The 17262-nt window shown below is 41.0% G+C and overlaps 1 protein-coding gene across 2 annotated transcripts in view; it reads left to right on the forward strand.

The window, feature by feature from the left end:
• Nucleotides 1–7936, forward strand: part of dcaf12 (DDB1 and CUL4 associated factor 12) — a 134173-nt gene extending 126237 nt beyond the window's left edge. For both annotated transcript variants that reach the window (XM_085973798.1, XM_085973791.1), the window contains one exon: nt 7419–7936. In XM_085973798.1, coding sequence (XP_085829924.1) covers nt 7419–7675 — 257 coding nt within the window. In that variant the 3' untranslated portion in view covers nt 7676–7936. The remainder of the gene's footprint in view (nt 1–7418) is intronic.
• The last annotated feature ends 9326 nt before the right edge of the window (nt 7937–17262 follow it).

Genomic DNA, 17262 nt, shown 5'->3' on the forward strand with positions numbered 1-17262 from the left:
ACTTGAAGTGCTGTGGCCTACAGGGCTACGGACTAAGAGCTGGGAAGTGGGATTAGGCTGGATAGCTCTTCATCGGCTGGTGCAGACACGATGAGCTGAAATGGCCTCCTCCTGTGCTGTAAATTTATATTCTATTCTATAAGAAACAATAACATTTAGTGTCCAATTGAAAAGATAGTTAGATTTAAATATAGAATCCAGTCTATTACAGTCAATTTACAGTCTACTCTTAATTTGTAGTTGCTTGATTCAAATTATCTGATGATGCAAATTGTTTAATGCAAAAAGCAATTTTGAATTATCAGGAGTAGACTGTATCTTGCTTGACTCGAGCTTTTTAAAATTCTTTATCCAGGCTGAATGTAAAATGTTGACCGAGTCTTCTGCTGCTACAACAGTTGTAGTCATCATGTCATAGGGCCAAACAATTGACATGTTTCTGTAGCTTTGAGTTCTGAAATTGAGATCCTGATATTTTTGTCTTTTCACTTTTACATGTACATAAAGGAGCCTACATAACTCATGAATAACAAAGTTATGAGTTGCACATATTCTCTTTACAGACGAAATAAACATTGTATTAAGCAACTTCCTGAGTGGTATTTTGTTTATGCAATGCATGTGCATAACTGTGCAGTAAAATTCAAAACTTGAAAAGAAATTTGACATGATTAAAGCTTTGGTCCACTGTGGTGGATATCTTTTATGCAGTGTGTAGTCGCATGCTAGAATGGTTTGGGACAGTTGCTGTTTAGTTGTGAAACAGTGTGGAGTAAGCCTGTTTGTTATCAGGACTTGACTTTAGTAATAAAGCTTGTTGATTTCAAAATTGAAGCTCTGTTACTTAGACTTGAAAATAAACTGAAGAAACAGTGTTTTGTGGAACTGAAGCAAACAAGGTGTTTTTTTCCTCTCCTTGGCACTCGAGGAACACTCGGTTCCCATTATGCTGGGTCTCCACGCTCTTCATATTGCCAAGAGATTTCTTGGGGAATCATTGAGCTCTTTTTACTCCAATGGTCTAGATAACTGACTACAACAATAAATTGCATTTATATAGTGCCTTCAACATGACAAAACTTTGCAAGGCACTTCACAGGAGCATAATAAAAACCAAAATTGGCACAGAGCCAAAGAAAGAGAGATCAAGATAGGTGCCTAAAAACTTGGTCAAAGAGGTTTGTTTTAAGGAGCATCTTAAAGGAGATGCTTAAAAGAGAGACGGAGAGCTCTAGGGAGGGAATTATAGGTTCTAGACAGCTAAAGGCACGGCTGCCATTTGTGGGGCAAAGGGAGTGGGGGGGATGCACAAGAGTCCAAAGTTGGAGGAAGATGGCGTTCTCGGAGGGCTGTAGGGCTGGAGGAGGTTACAGAGGTAGGGAGGGGCGAGGCCATGGAATGATTTGAACACTAAGATGAGAATTTTAAAATTGAGATGTTGTGGACCGCAAGCTAATATAGGTCAATGAGCACAGGGGTGATGAGTGAGCGGGACTTGGTGCTGAGGGAGTTCCAGATTTCCACTACCCCTTCTGTGAAAATGTGATTTCACTGTTAAGTGGCCGAACAATATTAGGTTTATGCTCCCTTGCTCTGGATTCCCCATCAGAAGAAATAACTTCTCTCTCTACCTGAGAGTGGGTGTGGTGTCCCATGGGGTTCAGTCTCGGGCCACTTCTGTTCATGATGTATATTAATGATTTGGATATAGGCCCAGAGGAAGTGGTGCTGAAATTTGCAGCTGATACCTAAATAGAAGGTATCTAGCATCTGCAGTATTTTCTTTGTTTTTTTATTATAGAAGGTTTAGTTAATGCTTTAAAAGAGCAAAGGAATTGATAAGATTAGGGAATGGGCTTAAAAATGGCAGATTGAATTCGATGTCCGTACGTGTGATGAGATACATTTTGGTTAAAAAAAATTAACAACAGTATTTATACTCTGAATAGAAGTAGGCTGAATGCAGTTCAAAAACAGAGGGATTTAGAATTTACAGGACATTAAAGGCAGCACTCTGGCTGTTGAAGCTGTTTAGAAGCTAATGGGATTCTAGGTTTTATCACGAGGTACAGGATATAAAAGCCAAGAGGTAATGATATTATATGCCTATATAAGACCTTAAGAGTACTGTGCAGTATTAGGTTTCACACTATTGGAAGGGTATTGAGGCTTTAGAGTGGGTATAACACAGATTCACTAGGATGCTGCCTGCTATGAGGAAATAAAAATGCTAAGATCGTGTTGAAAAATTGGGGCTCTTTTTGTTTGAATAACACAGGGTGATGTGATGGAAATGCTTAAACTTATGAAAGAATGGGACAGGGTAGATAGAAGCCATGATAGCTATGTAAAGCATCTCAATGTTTTTATATGTTAACAGGCATTGTATAAATGCAAACTTGTAGTTGAGGGGCCTACAGCAAGGGGCCATAGATACAAGATTAAATGCAAGAGATTTAGAACCGAGCAAGAAAATCTCTACACAGAGTTGAGGTTGTGAAATTCATTACCAGGATCAGCGGTTGAGGCAGAAATTATGTCAACATTCAAGATAAGATTGGCTAGGTAGATGAAGGATAAAGGGATGTGGGAACAGGGTGGGCAAATCTGATTAGCTCTATGTTGCTTACATGAAGGGTAAACTCCAACATTGACTGGTTGAGCTGAACGGCCAGTTTGTGTTGTACCTTCTAACCTCTGTGGAAGGCCATGTGATGATAATTGGTAACTTGTTCAGAAGTGCACTATGCCAGACAGTGTCAAAGGCTTGAAGATGTTCAAGGCAATAAAGGAAGATTGACCAACATGCTCAAGAACAGAGCTTCAGCAGTAACCAATATTGGCTGCAAATCACCAGTGGAATGGCTGTATCGCAAACCAAACTGACAATCATGAGTTAGAATAGAACTTCTGAGCTGATGAGTAATTTGGTTAACAGTATGACTATGACTTTAAGGGGATTCAGGTGATAACTGAAATGTCAAGAGGATTCGCATTATTTAGGGTTAGGGTGTACAATAGCAAATTTTATGTAATATGTGGCTAAATGTGTAATTTATTTGTCAGTAACTGCTCCACCTGGGGAAGATCTTTTTGGTTTTGTTGCTAAAGAGTTACCACTATTACAAATAGCAGCAGAAACCTTTTTATTTATTTTTATTGCTGGCTCACGGGAAAGTTCCTGTTGGGTTGTTGGTTCTGTATTCCGCACACACAAGGTAAGATAACCAGCATATATCACATTTTGTTTTAGGGTGCTTGATGTAATATCCAGGTGATCCGAAACATATGAGATTTGCTGAGTAAGCTAATAAACTGGAATGTCAGTTAATAATTTAATACCTCACACATCGTTGACATGATGGCACATATCCCTCCAGTTCATGCTATCTTCCCAAAGAATTCCCACTAATTGCAATCAAATTAACCAGATCCTTCTCCATTGTGGCATCCAGTCACATTATAAGGATTAGTAGCTGAAGCTTACTTTACTGATTAGAGACTAGACTAAACTTTCTTAACTAGAATAAAGAATGGTTTAAAAATAAGTTGCAAGAATTAAAAATGGTGCAAAAACTAGACGTGTAAAACTTGCAAAGTCTTACTTTTTTGCCCTATTTTCTCCCCTTTAAACGTCTCCTCTCCTAGAGGTGTTGGCTTTTTCCATATTTCCATGGGCATAGGCAGCCCTCTGGTGCTTGTCCAACTAAACATTAGTACTGTGTGAACTCAGACAGTTATTTAATTGTGGAGGGCATTACAGCTGACGTCAATCCTATGCTCGCCCAACATCCACACAAGCACACATTCCAGCACAGATCACTGGGTAATAATCAGGGTTAGGAATTTTTTCCCTCTTCTTAGTAAAGGGTACCAAGGGGAATTGTAGGACCCATCTAGTCAAGTCAGCACAGAACAGAACATTGACCTAGGGCCTTTGGGTCTATATGGCCGCCTCCTGCACCATACTGTGCCTTTATATCACAGGCTGAAGGGCCTTCTCCTGGTCCTATGTTTACCCACTAAGCCATAAATGAAGCCTTTCACTATTTCTGATTTAAGGCCAGTGGCTAAACCAGTAACTCGTGTAGTCATACTGAGATAGGAATGTCTCAAGTTTGGTCCCAGGTCTGTGCTAAGTAAATCAGCCCAGGGCTGCTATAAGGATGTTAGAATTGTTCTGAGCATCCTTGGGGTAGTGAGGGAAAATTCTGCTCCTAATTACTATCCAACGATGCCTGTTAGTAGTGTGCATGTGAGGACGAGATCAGGTTTCATTATGATGCGCCGCCCCCCCCCCCCCCCCCCCCCCCCCCCCAAAACCACTGAAGAGTAGCTAGCTGGCACTTGGAGTCCTAGGGTCGCATGCACATTGGTCACTTGGGTGAGGTGCTGGAAAGCGATCGGTATACTTGAAACTGCCCTCAGGAGAGGAGGGAATGGGAGAAAATTGTTGATGGAGGGAAGGACAAAAAAAGCACTGGCATATGTTTCCAATCTACATTTTTTTTTAAATTTAGCAAGTATAAAATAAGGACACGTGTAAATAAATTATAATTCTAATACAGATAAACAGGCTCGTGAAGAAATTGGTTAGCACCGAAGAAGTTTACATCGCAAAGAGGCCATTCAGCTCATCATGTCTGTGTCGGTTCTTTACTGGAGCAATCCATAACTACTCCCATTGCTCCGCTTTCTCCCCATAGTCTTGTATCTTCCTCTGCTTTAAATATTTATCCAGTTTTCTCTTAAAAGGTACAATGGTCCCTGTTTCATCCACTCCCTGTGGAAAAACATTCCATGCTCCAAAAACCTTCTGCGCAAAGAAACTTCTGCAAACCGCTCCCATCCCTCTTCACTCTAGGTGACAATTTTAAATTGATAATCCCTCATCATCGGCTCCCCAACCAGAGAAAGTCGTCTTTCTCTATTCACTCAAAATCCTTCATTAATTTTTAAAACCTCTATTAATTCTCCTCTTGGCCTTTTCCAGTAGAAATAGTCCCACTATATTGAGGCTCTCCTCAACTATAATTTCCCATCCCTAGCATTATCCTGGTGAATATACGCTAAACATTCAAGTTGGCTTTAATGTCCTTTTTGTAATGAACTGCGGCCTAACCAATGTTTTGCACAAATTGACTTTTTTTTTTACTCTTGTGCTCCATGCCCCTATTTATTGGTTAGCAGAAGGTGGCCCACCTAAGTAATCCTGTTTCAGCCATAACAGGACAAAGTTGATTTATGTCTACTTGCAGCAACTGTCTCTAAAGCTAGTATTGTTGCTTGTATGCGACCAGGTTAACTCCCATGTCATCATTCAGTTCCTCGAACAGTCCAATTGCACTCTTGTGTTTGTATTCAAAAATAAATAAGAACATTTGCTGTACAGTGGTTCCTTAAAAGTTTAAATGTTACTCCCAAGTAATGTTATAATCATTGGCATGTTGGAACTACTGTACTTGGTTCCAGCAACAGCTTGGTTTTGTTTGGGTAACAGCAAGAGCCCCTTTAACTATACTGCTGAGGATACTGCTGCTCTTATGTGCTGTTTTATTAGTTATGTTGCTTGACTTTTTGGGAACTGTTTTGGGTTTTAGACTCTTTCAGTATTTAGTGAAATCATAGGTAACTGTTTAACTGCAGTTACATTAAAAAAATAACTTGCTGGTAGATACAGTAGTCATTAAGGGATTGGGAAAATGTTTTATCAATAACAGATGGTTGTCCATTTATCTTTTTTAAATCTGGTAAAAGTCTGCTTAAAAAATTCATTGCTTTTGAACAATTGCTAAAGCTTGCCTCTTATTTTATATCTGAATAATGACAGTGATCCTTATTTTGAAGATAAAATTAAATGTTTAGGATTAACTAATCAGGTGGGGGTGAAGCATACTGCACAAAATTATATAAATTTTGCTGGGGGCATCTAATCTGAAGTGCATTTGAAAGTGTTTATACTGTAACATATTTTAACTTTTTTAACACACATACTCTTACTGCAATTATATAGGGTCCTGGTGAGACCACACCTGGAGTATTGTGTACAGTTACCTAAGGAAGGATATACTTACCATAGAGGGAGTGCAACAAATGATCACCAGACTGATTCCTGGAATGGGGGGGATTGTTCTGTGAGGAGAGATTGAGTAGACTAGACCTATATTCTCTAGAGTTTAGACGAATGAGAGGTGATCTCATTGAAACATACAAAATTCTTACAGGGCTTGACAGGGTAGATGCAGGGAGGATGTTTCCCCTGGCTGGGGAGTCTAGAACCAAGGGTCACAGTCTCAGAATAAGGGGTCGGCCATTTAGGACTGCGATGAGGAGAAATTTCTTCACTGAGGGTGGTGAATCTTTGGAATTCTCTACCCCAGAGGGCTGTGGAGGTTCAGTCGTCGAGTATATTCAAGACAGAGATTGATAGATTTTTGGATATTAAGAGAATCGAGGGGTTTGGGGATAGTGCAGGATAGTGGAGTTGAGGTAGAAGATCAGCCATGATCTTCTTGAATGGCGGAGCAGGCTCGAGGGGCCAAGTGGCCTACTCCTGCTCCTATTTCTTATGTTCTTATACTCAACCTGTGTTCCACTTACTGGTTATAGGACCAAGCAAGAAACTTCAAGTTGATTTCTGTACAGTTCAGCATTTTCACATTTCTGCTGTGATTCTGGCATTAGGAATACAACTAGTCCATTGCTTCTGTCGGTTTTTTCAAAGTATCTTCAGCCATTTAACAAAAAACTCAGGGATGTAACACGCACATTATGTGCTGTGCTGTTAATAGGACTTCTTTCTTCTGGGCACATTATAATAGAAGCATTTTTTTAAAGATAATCTCAAAAATGTTTTGTTAAACCCTACTGTTCTTCCCATCTTGAGGGGCGGCTCCCTTATTGGTGTATGGTTTCATGGGCAGCAGTTGCCATCCAGTGCCTCACCCACTTGGCGTGTCACATTTGTGAACCTTAACATTGATTGTGAAGGGCATCACAGCTGAGTCAGATGCTGTCCTCACCCAGTGTCCACACACAATTTGAACAGAGGTCCATACAGTGATCAGGATAAAGAACCTTGGATGAATATTTTTTTCCCCCCATCCATAGATGAGGGGTGCTTTGGCCACTTGTGCCCCTATCTCTTCCCTGACTGAGCACACCTAATTCAGCACAGACCAGATACTGAACTTGGGATCTTCCTGGCCTAAATAGTTCAGAGATGGTTCCTTCACCTCTGGGCCACTGAAGGGACATAATTGCATTTCTCTTTATTTCTTTCAATCTGCTCTTTGTTTTTAATGTAATGTTGCTCTTAATTAGCTTTCACTAATTGTCTTTTTCTACAATTGATGACTAGCTTTTTCATTGCACTTTTAATTTGACTCTTCTGATGGATTTATTTTATATTCTTACAGAATCACGACGAAACATGGAGGAATTACTTTTCAGACATCGACCACTTCCCAAATGCAGTCTATACACATTGTTACGACTCCTCTGGAACAAAGCTCTTTGTTGCAGGGGGTCCGCTGCCTTCAGGTCTTCATGGAAATTATGCAGGCCTATGGAGCTAATAACCCCTTGCCATATACTGTATTTGCTGATCTGTTGCATTTTATCTCTTGGGTTTTCACATTGCAGTAATCCTTCCAATGTTTTAAATATTGTGTGAAATACACAATATTTTTTGTTTCAACGATATGACTGTCTTTTATTTCTTTTCCTTTGCGTCAGTGCTTCTCCGTATGTTTCCATTTCCTCCTTGACACAAGTTTCTTACTGAAAATGTATGTAGATTCAAACTGGTTCACTACTGATAGTGAGATAGGGTCCTTTAATTATTGCGTGACCACTACCAGATTTTCTGTGAAAGTTTGGAGGGGTGTAATGTGTGTAAAGGTACTTTGTGTCAATTAAATACAAAAAAACTTAATTGATTCTGTGCAGGAGTGATGCATTACCTTCACATATATCGAAATATGTTAATGTTTTTAGTCCATGTTTCTAATGGACTTGTAATTCTACTTGTAACAAAATGTTGAATGTTTTGAAGTATAGGCCTAATGATGCCCAAAGAAATTCATAAATTATTAATAAAGCTGTATGAATGGAAATTGTACATTTTTAAATTATAACTTCAAGGTGTTAAGCGCAAGTTTATAATGGGGTTTACTTCTGCGCTTTGAACGAATGGCAAATGGTTACAATTGCTTGGTGTTTTGGGAACAAAGGGGTATTGAATGGCAAGGAGACCAAGTTAAAATAGTACAGTCATATCAAAAATAATTATAGTTGGATACAGCCATTCCAGTTTATGTACCAGTTAATAACTACACTTTTAACGTGTTAATTTAAAGAACACTCTATTTTGTATCAAATTAGCTGTTGTACAATTTACAGTGTTCGGTGCATAGAAATATTTGGGACCATTTTTATTAAAAAGTATCTACCATATACTGGTACAGTCCCTATTGGAAATTAAAGGTTTGTTTTGCACATTTGTTACTGAAATAGCAAAATTGAAAAAATCTTGGTGAGAAAGGAATTTTATGATTAGGGTGTGAAATTCATATCTTGACTGAGTTTTTGGTGCATTTAATTGGGTAATATCTGAGACTTGGTAATGTTTGTGCATCAAACTAAAAATAAAATTGTTTGGTACTGCAGTATATAATCTCTAATAAAAACAGAAAATGCTGGAACTACTCAACCGGACAGGCAGCATCTGTGGAGAGAGAAACAGAGTTAACGCTTTAGGTTTATGACCTTTCATCAGAACTGGTAAAATTAGAGATGTAACCGGTTTTAAGCAAGTACAGAGGCAGGGAATGGTGGGGGGGGAGGGGAAGGGAAAAGAACAAAAGGGGCAGTTTGTAATAGGGTGGAAGGCAGGAGTGATTAAATGACAAAAGGGATGAGTGTGGAAGGCAATAGGAGGTGGTAATGGGACAAGTAAAAATAAACAAAGCTTGGTCGAGGGAAGCTGTAAATGGCAACAACAGAATCATTACCAGCACCTGCTGTCCGAAAAATGGGAGCAGTGATCTGAAATTATTGAACTCGTGTTGAGTCCGCAAGGCTGTAAAGTGCCTAATCGAAAGATGAGGTGCTGTTCCAATGAAGCTCGAGGAACAGTGTAGGAGGCCAAGGACAGAGTGGGAGTGGGACGGAGAATTAAAATGGCAATGGACCGGAAGCTCAGGGTCACCCTTCCGGACTGAACGGAGGTGTTCTGCAAAGCGGTCACCCAATCTGCGTTTGTTCTCCCCAATGTAGAGGAGACCGCATCGTGAGCAGCGAATACAGTATACTAAATTGCAAGAAGTACAAGTAAATCGCTGTTTCACCTGGAAGGCGTGTTTGGGGGCCCTGGACAGTGGGAAGGGAGGAGGTAAAAGGGCAGGTTTTGTTTCTTGTCCCATTACCATCTCCTTTTGCCTTGCACCATCATCACTTTTGCCTTAATCTCTCCTGCCTTCCATCCTATCACAGACCTTCCCTTTTGTTCTTTCCTCCCCTCTCCCTGCCCCTACACTTGCTTAAAAATCTGTTACATCTCCAACTTTTTCCAGTTCTGACGAAGGGCCATCGACCTGAAACGTTAACTCTTTCTCTCTCCGCAGATGCTGCCTGGCCTGCTGAGTGCTTCCAGCATTTTCTGTTGTTATATACTGGGATTTAATGTTTGGCTTCAAGGGCGAAAGTAGGGACAGTATAATGAATATTGCATGCCAAATGCAACCAAGCCCAACACTATATTCTGTTCAAAAATGTGTTGCACAGCAGCACCATCTAGAATGTAATGAAGGTACTACATTATCGTAGTTCATGCTTGTTTTTCAGTTTTGAGGTATAAAACAAAAAAGTTAGCACAAAACAATCTTGTTCTTAATGTGGCAAGAGTTGAGTTTTTCCTTAAACAACTTGTATAGGCAGAATCCAGAAGAGTGGAGTGGTGCTAGCAACGTGTGCTCTGTGTGACCATTCCTCTCTGGTGCCAACAGATGAGTATGGGGGACGAACGTGTACGTATCAGGAGTTGATTTAGAATTAACCACTTTCGAATGCTTGTGCTGCTTGTCGAGGTTATGGCCCACTAGATTACGGTGCTGAGTGTACATGCATGCTGCTGGTGTGTCACTATCAACTAATAGTTTACAGAATTCAGCTTGTGTTCAGAAATGAACTGAACATAGCACCATAGAGCCAGTCTAAGTGTAAGTTAATTTTATGATTTTTGTTTCAGGAATTAAATTTTTAATTGATTTTTTTTAATGTTCTAGAGATATTACCTTTATTATGCTTATGTTTGCATTTGCATATATTTTGTATTTTTGAATGCAACAAAATTAACTTTATATTTTTAAATACTATGAAAGGACTAAAATAACTGGATGAATGTTTTTGTTAAAAAGCTGCTCATAAGACTTGTTCTTGAAGTTATCCTTGTACCCTAATCAGATAGAAGTACTTGTTCACTCGTTCTAAATTGAAAGCTCAGGGTATGTTATCCCATCAATTGATCTAGACTTCCAGTGGATCAAGTACACTTTGGAATTCTTGTGCCTTTAGCATCAGGTAGCATGCATTAGTAATAAAATCATTGGTGAAGTCTACTCAGTAAAAACAAAGTGGTTGGAACTGGGTTCCTGATGACCACAACAAAGCAAATAGCCAAGCTTCATAACTTTGTCACATAATTAGTACGAAATTGTAGGATTACATATCTCTGCTTTTATTGCCCACCCCCCATATCTTAGGCTATCCCACCAGTAAAGGTAATTCTTTCACATTAATGAAGGATACACAGGCTTTGCACAAATTGTGATCTTTGTACAGGTGAAAGAATACTTGGAACTCTCTGATTAGACTTGCATTCCTGGACACTACGTAGTTTAAACATTTAAGTGATCCATGTTTTTAATTAGCAAATTTGACATGCCAAACCTGTGGACAATCACCCTGTAGAACCACACCAACAGTGGTTGGTTGAAGTGTGGAGGTGTTCATGCTTAGAACATTTTTTTGCCACAAAAAGATGCTAAATTCCAAACTACTGCAGTTTGGGGAATATTTGAACTCTTACATAGAAGTGTACAGATCTGTATTATGATATTTTGCACGTGAATAAACACCAAAGTAATGTAGTATAATAAAACAGTCACTGAGCTCAAGTGAAATGTTCAATATGCATTCATTACAAATATATTGACATATTCATATTATCATCCAATTGTTTTGGTCCAGCAACACTCGCTATATTAATTTGGCTAAGAGGGCAAGTAGGCCTTTTCAGATTCTTGCTGCTCTATAGCTGGCTCACTTGGAGGATTGAGAACATTTTTTAAATTTCCTGTGAGAAGAATGGTGGAGCTCGAAATGGGGAATTTAATGTGTAGTTAATCTTGCATGTGAGCCTGAGCCTACAACATGGCAGATTGATGCACTAAATTCAGTGCACCATTGTAAGTCTAAGCTTTATTGTGTTTTCTATGATTTTAATACATTTAGGTGGAGTGCCAAATATAAATGCTTTACAGAACCTACTCTAAATATTGGTTGGTTAATTCTGGTAAAACTTGAGGGGCCTATTATTATCCTGCTTGAAGTAGATTGGCAGTCTTACCCATCATCACCTAGTGAGATGCCAATCTCATTAATATTAAGCTTTTTTATATTTCATGTTGCACATTTCTGCTTGTTAATTCACACATTTTTTTCCATTTTATTCCTTAAAGCTCTTGTCCCCTTATACTCAAGTTCCTGATATGTTTTGAAATATTTTTCCCCTTTTATGTTTTTACGACTTTTTGCTTAGGTCCCCAAGAGGCCTACCGTTGGACCTATAGCTGAAGAGGGCGGGACCAAGAATTTAAGCATTCATGACTGGGCACGTGATGGTATTCTTATCTTTCACTGGGGGGTGTGTGACTCATCTAAAAGTGGGAATATGTCCTGCAGTGATTACATAGGATGTACAGCACAGAAACAGGCCATTCGGCCCAACCAGTCCATGCCGGCGTTTATGCTCCATTAATTTATATTACAAATTGTGCAGGGTGGAATTTTATTTCAGGAATTTGTTTATACTATCTGTTCAACGTATCTATGAAGATAATGAAATTCAACCAAATCAGTGGTAAAATTTGTTGAGAACAAATGTCTCAACATGGAGTGTTGTTGAGTCATCTGTTACAATTTCTGAACATTTAAAACTAAATGATAAAAGAAAGAAATTGCATTTAAATCGTGCCTTTCACAACCTTGGGATGTCCTAAAGCGCTTCACTGCCAATTAAGTACTTCTGATGTGTAGTCACTGCTTTCAATGTAGGGAAATACAGCACAGCAAGATCCCCATAGCAACAATAAGATACGTGACCAGATAATCTGTTCAGTGATGTTTGTTCAGGGATAACTATTGGCCAGGACATTATTGTGAATGGTGCCATAGGGTCTTTTACATCCAGCTGAGAGGCAGAAAAGGCCTCTGTTTAACGTTTAATCCAAAAGACAGCTCCTCTGAAAATGTACTCCTTCAGCACTGCAGTGTCAGCCTAGATTATGTTCTCAAGTCTCAAGTGGCCAGCCTATAACAGAAGGGGCTTGAATCCGCAACCTTTTGATTCAGAGGCAAGTGTGCTATCACCGAGCCAAGGCTGACACTGGGATAACATCGCAACAATTTTATTTTGACATTACCCTTCATGAACACAACTATAAATGTCTAACTCACAAAATTTGTGTCTGACTTAACACCAGTGTTTTATTTATATGTTTGTTCTTGGGATGTGAGCATTGCTGGCCTAGCCACATTTATTGTAGTCAACAACAACTTGCATTTATGTAAGCGCCTTTACTGTAGTCACAAATGACACCCTATGTGACTGTGACCGTAGTAAACTATCCCTCTTGTTCTTCTTGACCTGTCTACAGCCTTTGACATGATTGACCACACCATCCTCCTCCAATGCCTCTCCTCCGTCGCCCAGCCAGGTGGGACTGCGTTCGCCTGGTTCCATTCTTATCTATCCTGTTGTAGCCAGAGAATCACCTGCAATGGCTTCTCTTCCTGCTCCCATACCATTATCTCTAGAGTCCCCCAAGGATCTATCCTTGGCCCCCCTCCAATTTCTCATCATGCTGCCGCTCGGCGACATCATCCGAAAACACGTCAGGTTCCACGTGTACGCTGACGACACCCAGCTCTACCTCACCACCACCTCTCTCGACCCTTCCACTGTTTCTAATTTGTCACACTGCTTGTCCGACTTCCAGTACTGGATGAGCAGAAATTTCCTCCAACTAAATATTGGGAAGACCAAAGCCATTGTCCTCCGTCCTCGCCACAAATTCCGTTCCCTAGTCACCGACTCCATCCCTCTCCCTGGCAACTGTCTGAGGCTGAACCAGACTGTTTGCAACCTTGGTGTCATATTTGACCCTGTGATGAGCTTCCGACCATACATCTGTTCCATCATCAAGACCGCCTGCTTCCACCTCCATAACATCACCGATTCCGCCCCATCTCAGCTCATCTGCTGCTCAAACCTTCGTCCATGCCTTTGTTACCTCTAGTCTTTACTCTTCCAACGCCCTCCTGGCCAGCCTGCCATCTTCCACCCTTCATAAACTTAAGCTCATCCAAAACTCTGCCCGTATGCTAACTTGCACTGAGTCCCGTTCATCCGTGGCTAACGAGGGAAATTAGGGATAGCATAAGATCCAAGGAGAGGTCATATAAATTGGCCAGACAAAGCAGCAAAACTGAGGATTGGGAGCAGTTTAGGATTCAGCAAAGGAGGACAAAGGGATTAATTTAAGAGGGGGAAAATAGAATATGATAGTAAGCTTGCAGGGAACACAAAAACTGACTGTAAAAGCTTCTATATATATATATATATATATATATATATAGTGAAGTCAAGTGTAGGTCCCTTGCAGTCAGAATCAGGGGAATTTATAATGGGGAACAAAGAAATGGCAGACCAATTAAATACATACTTTGGTTCTGTCTTCACAAAGGAGGACACAAATAACCTTCCAGAGATTTCGGGGAACATAGTGTCTAGTGAGAGGGAGGAATTGAATGAAATCAATATTTGTAGGGAAATGGTGTTACGGAAATTGACGGGATTGAAGGCAGATAAATCCCCAGGGCCTGATAATCTACATCCTAGGGTACTTAAGGAAGTGGCCCTAGAAATAGTAGATGCATTGCTGGTCATCTTACAAAATTCTATAGACTCTGGAATAGTTCCCATGGATTGGAGGGTAGCGAATGTAACCCCACTATTTAAAAAAGGTGGTAGAGAAAACAGGGAATTATAGACCAGTAAGCCTGACATCGGTAGTGGGGAAAATGCTAGAACCCATTCTGAAAGATGTAATAGCAGAGCACTTGGAAAACAGTGACCAGATCGGACAAAGTCAACATGGATTTACAAAAGGTAAATCGTGCTTGACTAATCTGGAATTTTTTGAGGATGTAACTGGTAGAACAGATGAGGGAGAACCAGTGGATGTGGTGTATTTGGACTTTCAGAAGGCTTTCGATAAGGTCCCGCATAAGAGGATTGGCGTGCAAAGTTAAAGCACACGGGATTGGGGGCAAGGTACTGACTTGGATAGAGAACTGGTTGGCAGACAGGAAACGAAGAGTTGGAATAAACGGGTCTTTTTCCGAGTGGCAGGCAGTGACGAGTGGGGTACCGCAGGGATCGGTGCTAGGACCCCAGTTATTCACAATATATTAATGATCTAGACAAGGGAGCTAGATGTAATACCTCCAAGTTTGCAGATGACACAAAGCTGGGTGGGCGTGTGTGCTGTGAGGAGGATGCAGAGAAACTCCAGTATGATTTGGACAGGTTGGGTGATTGGGCAGATGCAGTATAATGTAGATAAATGCGAGGTTATCCACTTTGGTGGCAAAAACAGGAAGACAGATTATTATCTGAACGGCCATAGATTGGGAAAAGGGGAAGTGCAACGAGACCTGGGTGTCCTTGTGCACCAGTCGCTGAAGGTAAGCATGCAGGTGCAGCAGGTGGTTAAGAAGACAAATGGTATGTTGGCCTTCATAGTGAGAGGGTTCGAGTACAGGAGCAAGGATGTCTTGCTGCAGTTAGTTGTACAGGGCCTTGGTGAGACCACACCTTGAGTATTGTATGCAGTTTTGGTCGCCTTATCTGAGGAAGGATGTTCTTGCCATGGAGGGAGTGCAGCGAAGATTCACCAGACTGATACCTGGGATGGCAGGAATGACGTATAAAGAGAGATTGAGTCGCTTAGGCTTATATTCGCTAGAATTTAGAAGAATGAGAGGGGATCTCATTGAAACTTATAAAATTCTAACGACTAGATGCAGGAAGGATGTTCCCAAGGGCAGGGGAGTCCAGAACCAGGGTCACAGTCGTAAGGATAAGGGGTAAGCCATTTAGGACTGAGATGAGGAATTTCTTCACCCAGAGAGTGGTGAACCTGTGGAATTCTCTACCACAGAAGGCAGTTGAGGCCAACTTATTAAATATATTCAAGATTCAAGAAGGAGTTAGATATATTTCTTAAGGCTAAAGGGATATGAGGAGAATGCATGGACAGGGTACTGAATTTGGATGATCAGCCATGATTCATTAAATGGTGGAACAGGCTCAAGGGACCGAATGGCCTACTCCTGCTCCTATCTTCTATGTTTCTATCCATCACCCCTGTGCTCGCTGACCTGCATTGGCTCCCGGTCCGGCAATGCCTCAATTTAAAAATTCTCATCCCTGTTTTCAAATCCCTCCATGGCTTCGCCCCTCCCTATCGCTGTAACCTCCTCCAGCCCTGCAACCCTCCCAAGATCTCTGCACGCATCCAATTCTGGAATCTTGTGCATGGCCGATTTTAATCGCTCCACCATTAGCGGCCGTGCCTTCAGCTGCCTGGATCCTAAGCTCTGGAATTCCCTCCCCAAATCTTGCTGCCTCTATCCTCCTTTTAAGATGCTCTTTAAAACCTACCTCTTTGACCAAGCTGTCCTAATATTGCCTTATGTGGCTTGGTGTCTCTTTTTTATAACACTCCTGTGAAGCACCTTGGGATGCTTTACTATGTTAAAGGTGCTATACGAATGCAAGTTGTTGCAGTAAAACATCTTGAGGTGCTTCATAGAAACGTTAGCAAACACAATTTTAGACTGAGCCATGTGAGATACAGTTTCTTCTAGGGCCTCATTTACATTTGGTGGGTATGCGCTGACATGCTATTGTCTGCACAGCATTGGAGGGGTAGTTCAGGCACTTGTGGGGCCTTAAAGCCAGATTCCAGCTTGAAGGAACCAATCGTTGTATGCCTCACTGGAGCACTCGTTTGTTGTTGCTTTTCTGGATACTTCTCTTTTATTTTGAGCCAAGATTTTTGAGCTGATGCTAATTGTTTAATATGCTTTTATTCCAGTGCTAGCTACATTATGTTTGACTCTTTGTTGTGCCTGTCTTTGCTGTTCTTTGTTTCCTAAATATGTGCTTTCACCTGTGACTCTGCTCCTGCTACTCAACAAGTCTAGTATTCCAGGTGCACCTCTTGGAAGAAGCAGGGCACCCTGCTTTAACAATTGCAGCATTACGCTCCTGTTATGGCAGTGCAGGAAATGAAGAATGGGAGAAAGGTGTCCAAAGCAATCAGCCATAAAGCGAGCTAGGAGGTAGTGGGCTATGTAAATGCCAGCAACACTGTACAACATAGCTGCCTGCAGTACAGGAAGAGGTTCAATGACCTCACCAGGAGGATGAACTACTAGCTTGGATACTCTTCATGCTTATTACCAATGAGAAGATGAAGGATTTATTAAGAGCTATGCATGCCCTCCCTGCCAATCTGCTGACCTTGGTATGGGTCTCCATACCCTCCAAGACTCACTCTTTCCTATCTATCTTGCACACCTCAATACCTCATCTTAGCACAAGCATACTTACTGTTGCACACTGGAGTACTTCAAACAGCAGGAGCTGAGAGTCAGAGCGGCAGAGTACTTTAAGAAGAGCGGGAGCTGAGCAGCAGAGTACTTTAACTAAGAAATAGGAGCAGGATTAGGCCACTTGGCCCCTCCAGCCTGCTCTGCCATTCAATAAGATCATGGCTGATCTTGAGCTAAAAGCCACTTCCTTGCCTGCTCCCCATAACCCTTCACTCCCTTATCTTGTAAAAATTTGTCTATCTCCACCTTCAATGTATTTAATGACCCAGCCTCCATGGCTCTCTGGGGCAAAGAATT

The sequence above is a fragment of the Somniosus microcephalus genome, chromosome 2 (assembly GCF_052327205.1).
Source record: "Somniosus microcephalus isolate GS21.2 chromosome 2, FLI_Smic_1.0, whole genome shotgun sequence".
Taxonomy (NCBI): Eukaryota; Metazoa; Chordata; class Chondrichthyes; order Squaliformes; family Somniosidae; genus Somniosus; species Somniosus microcephalus.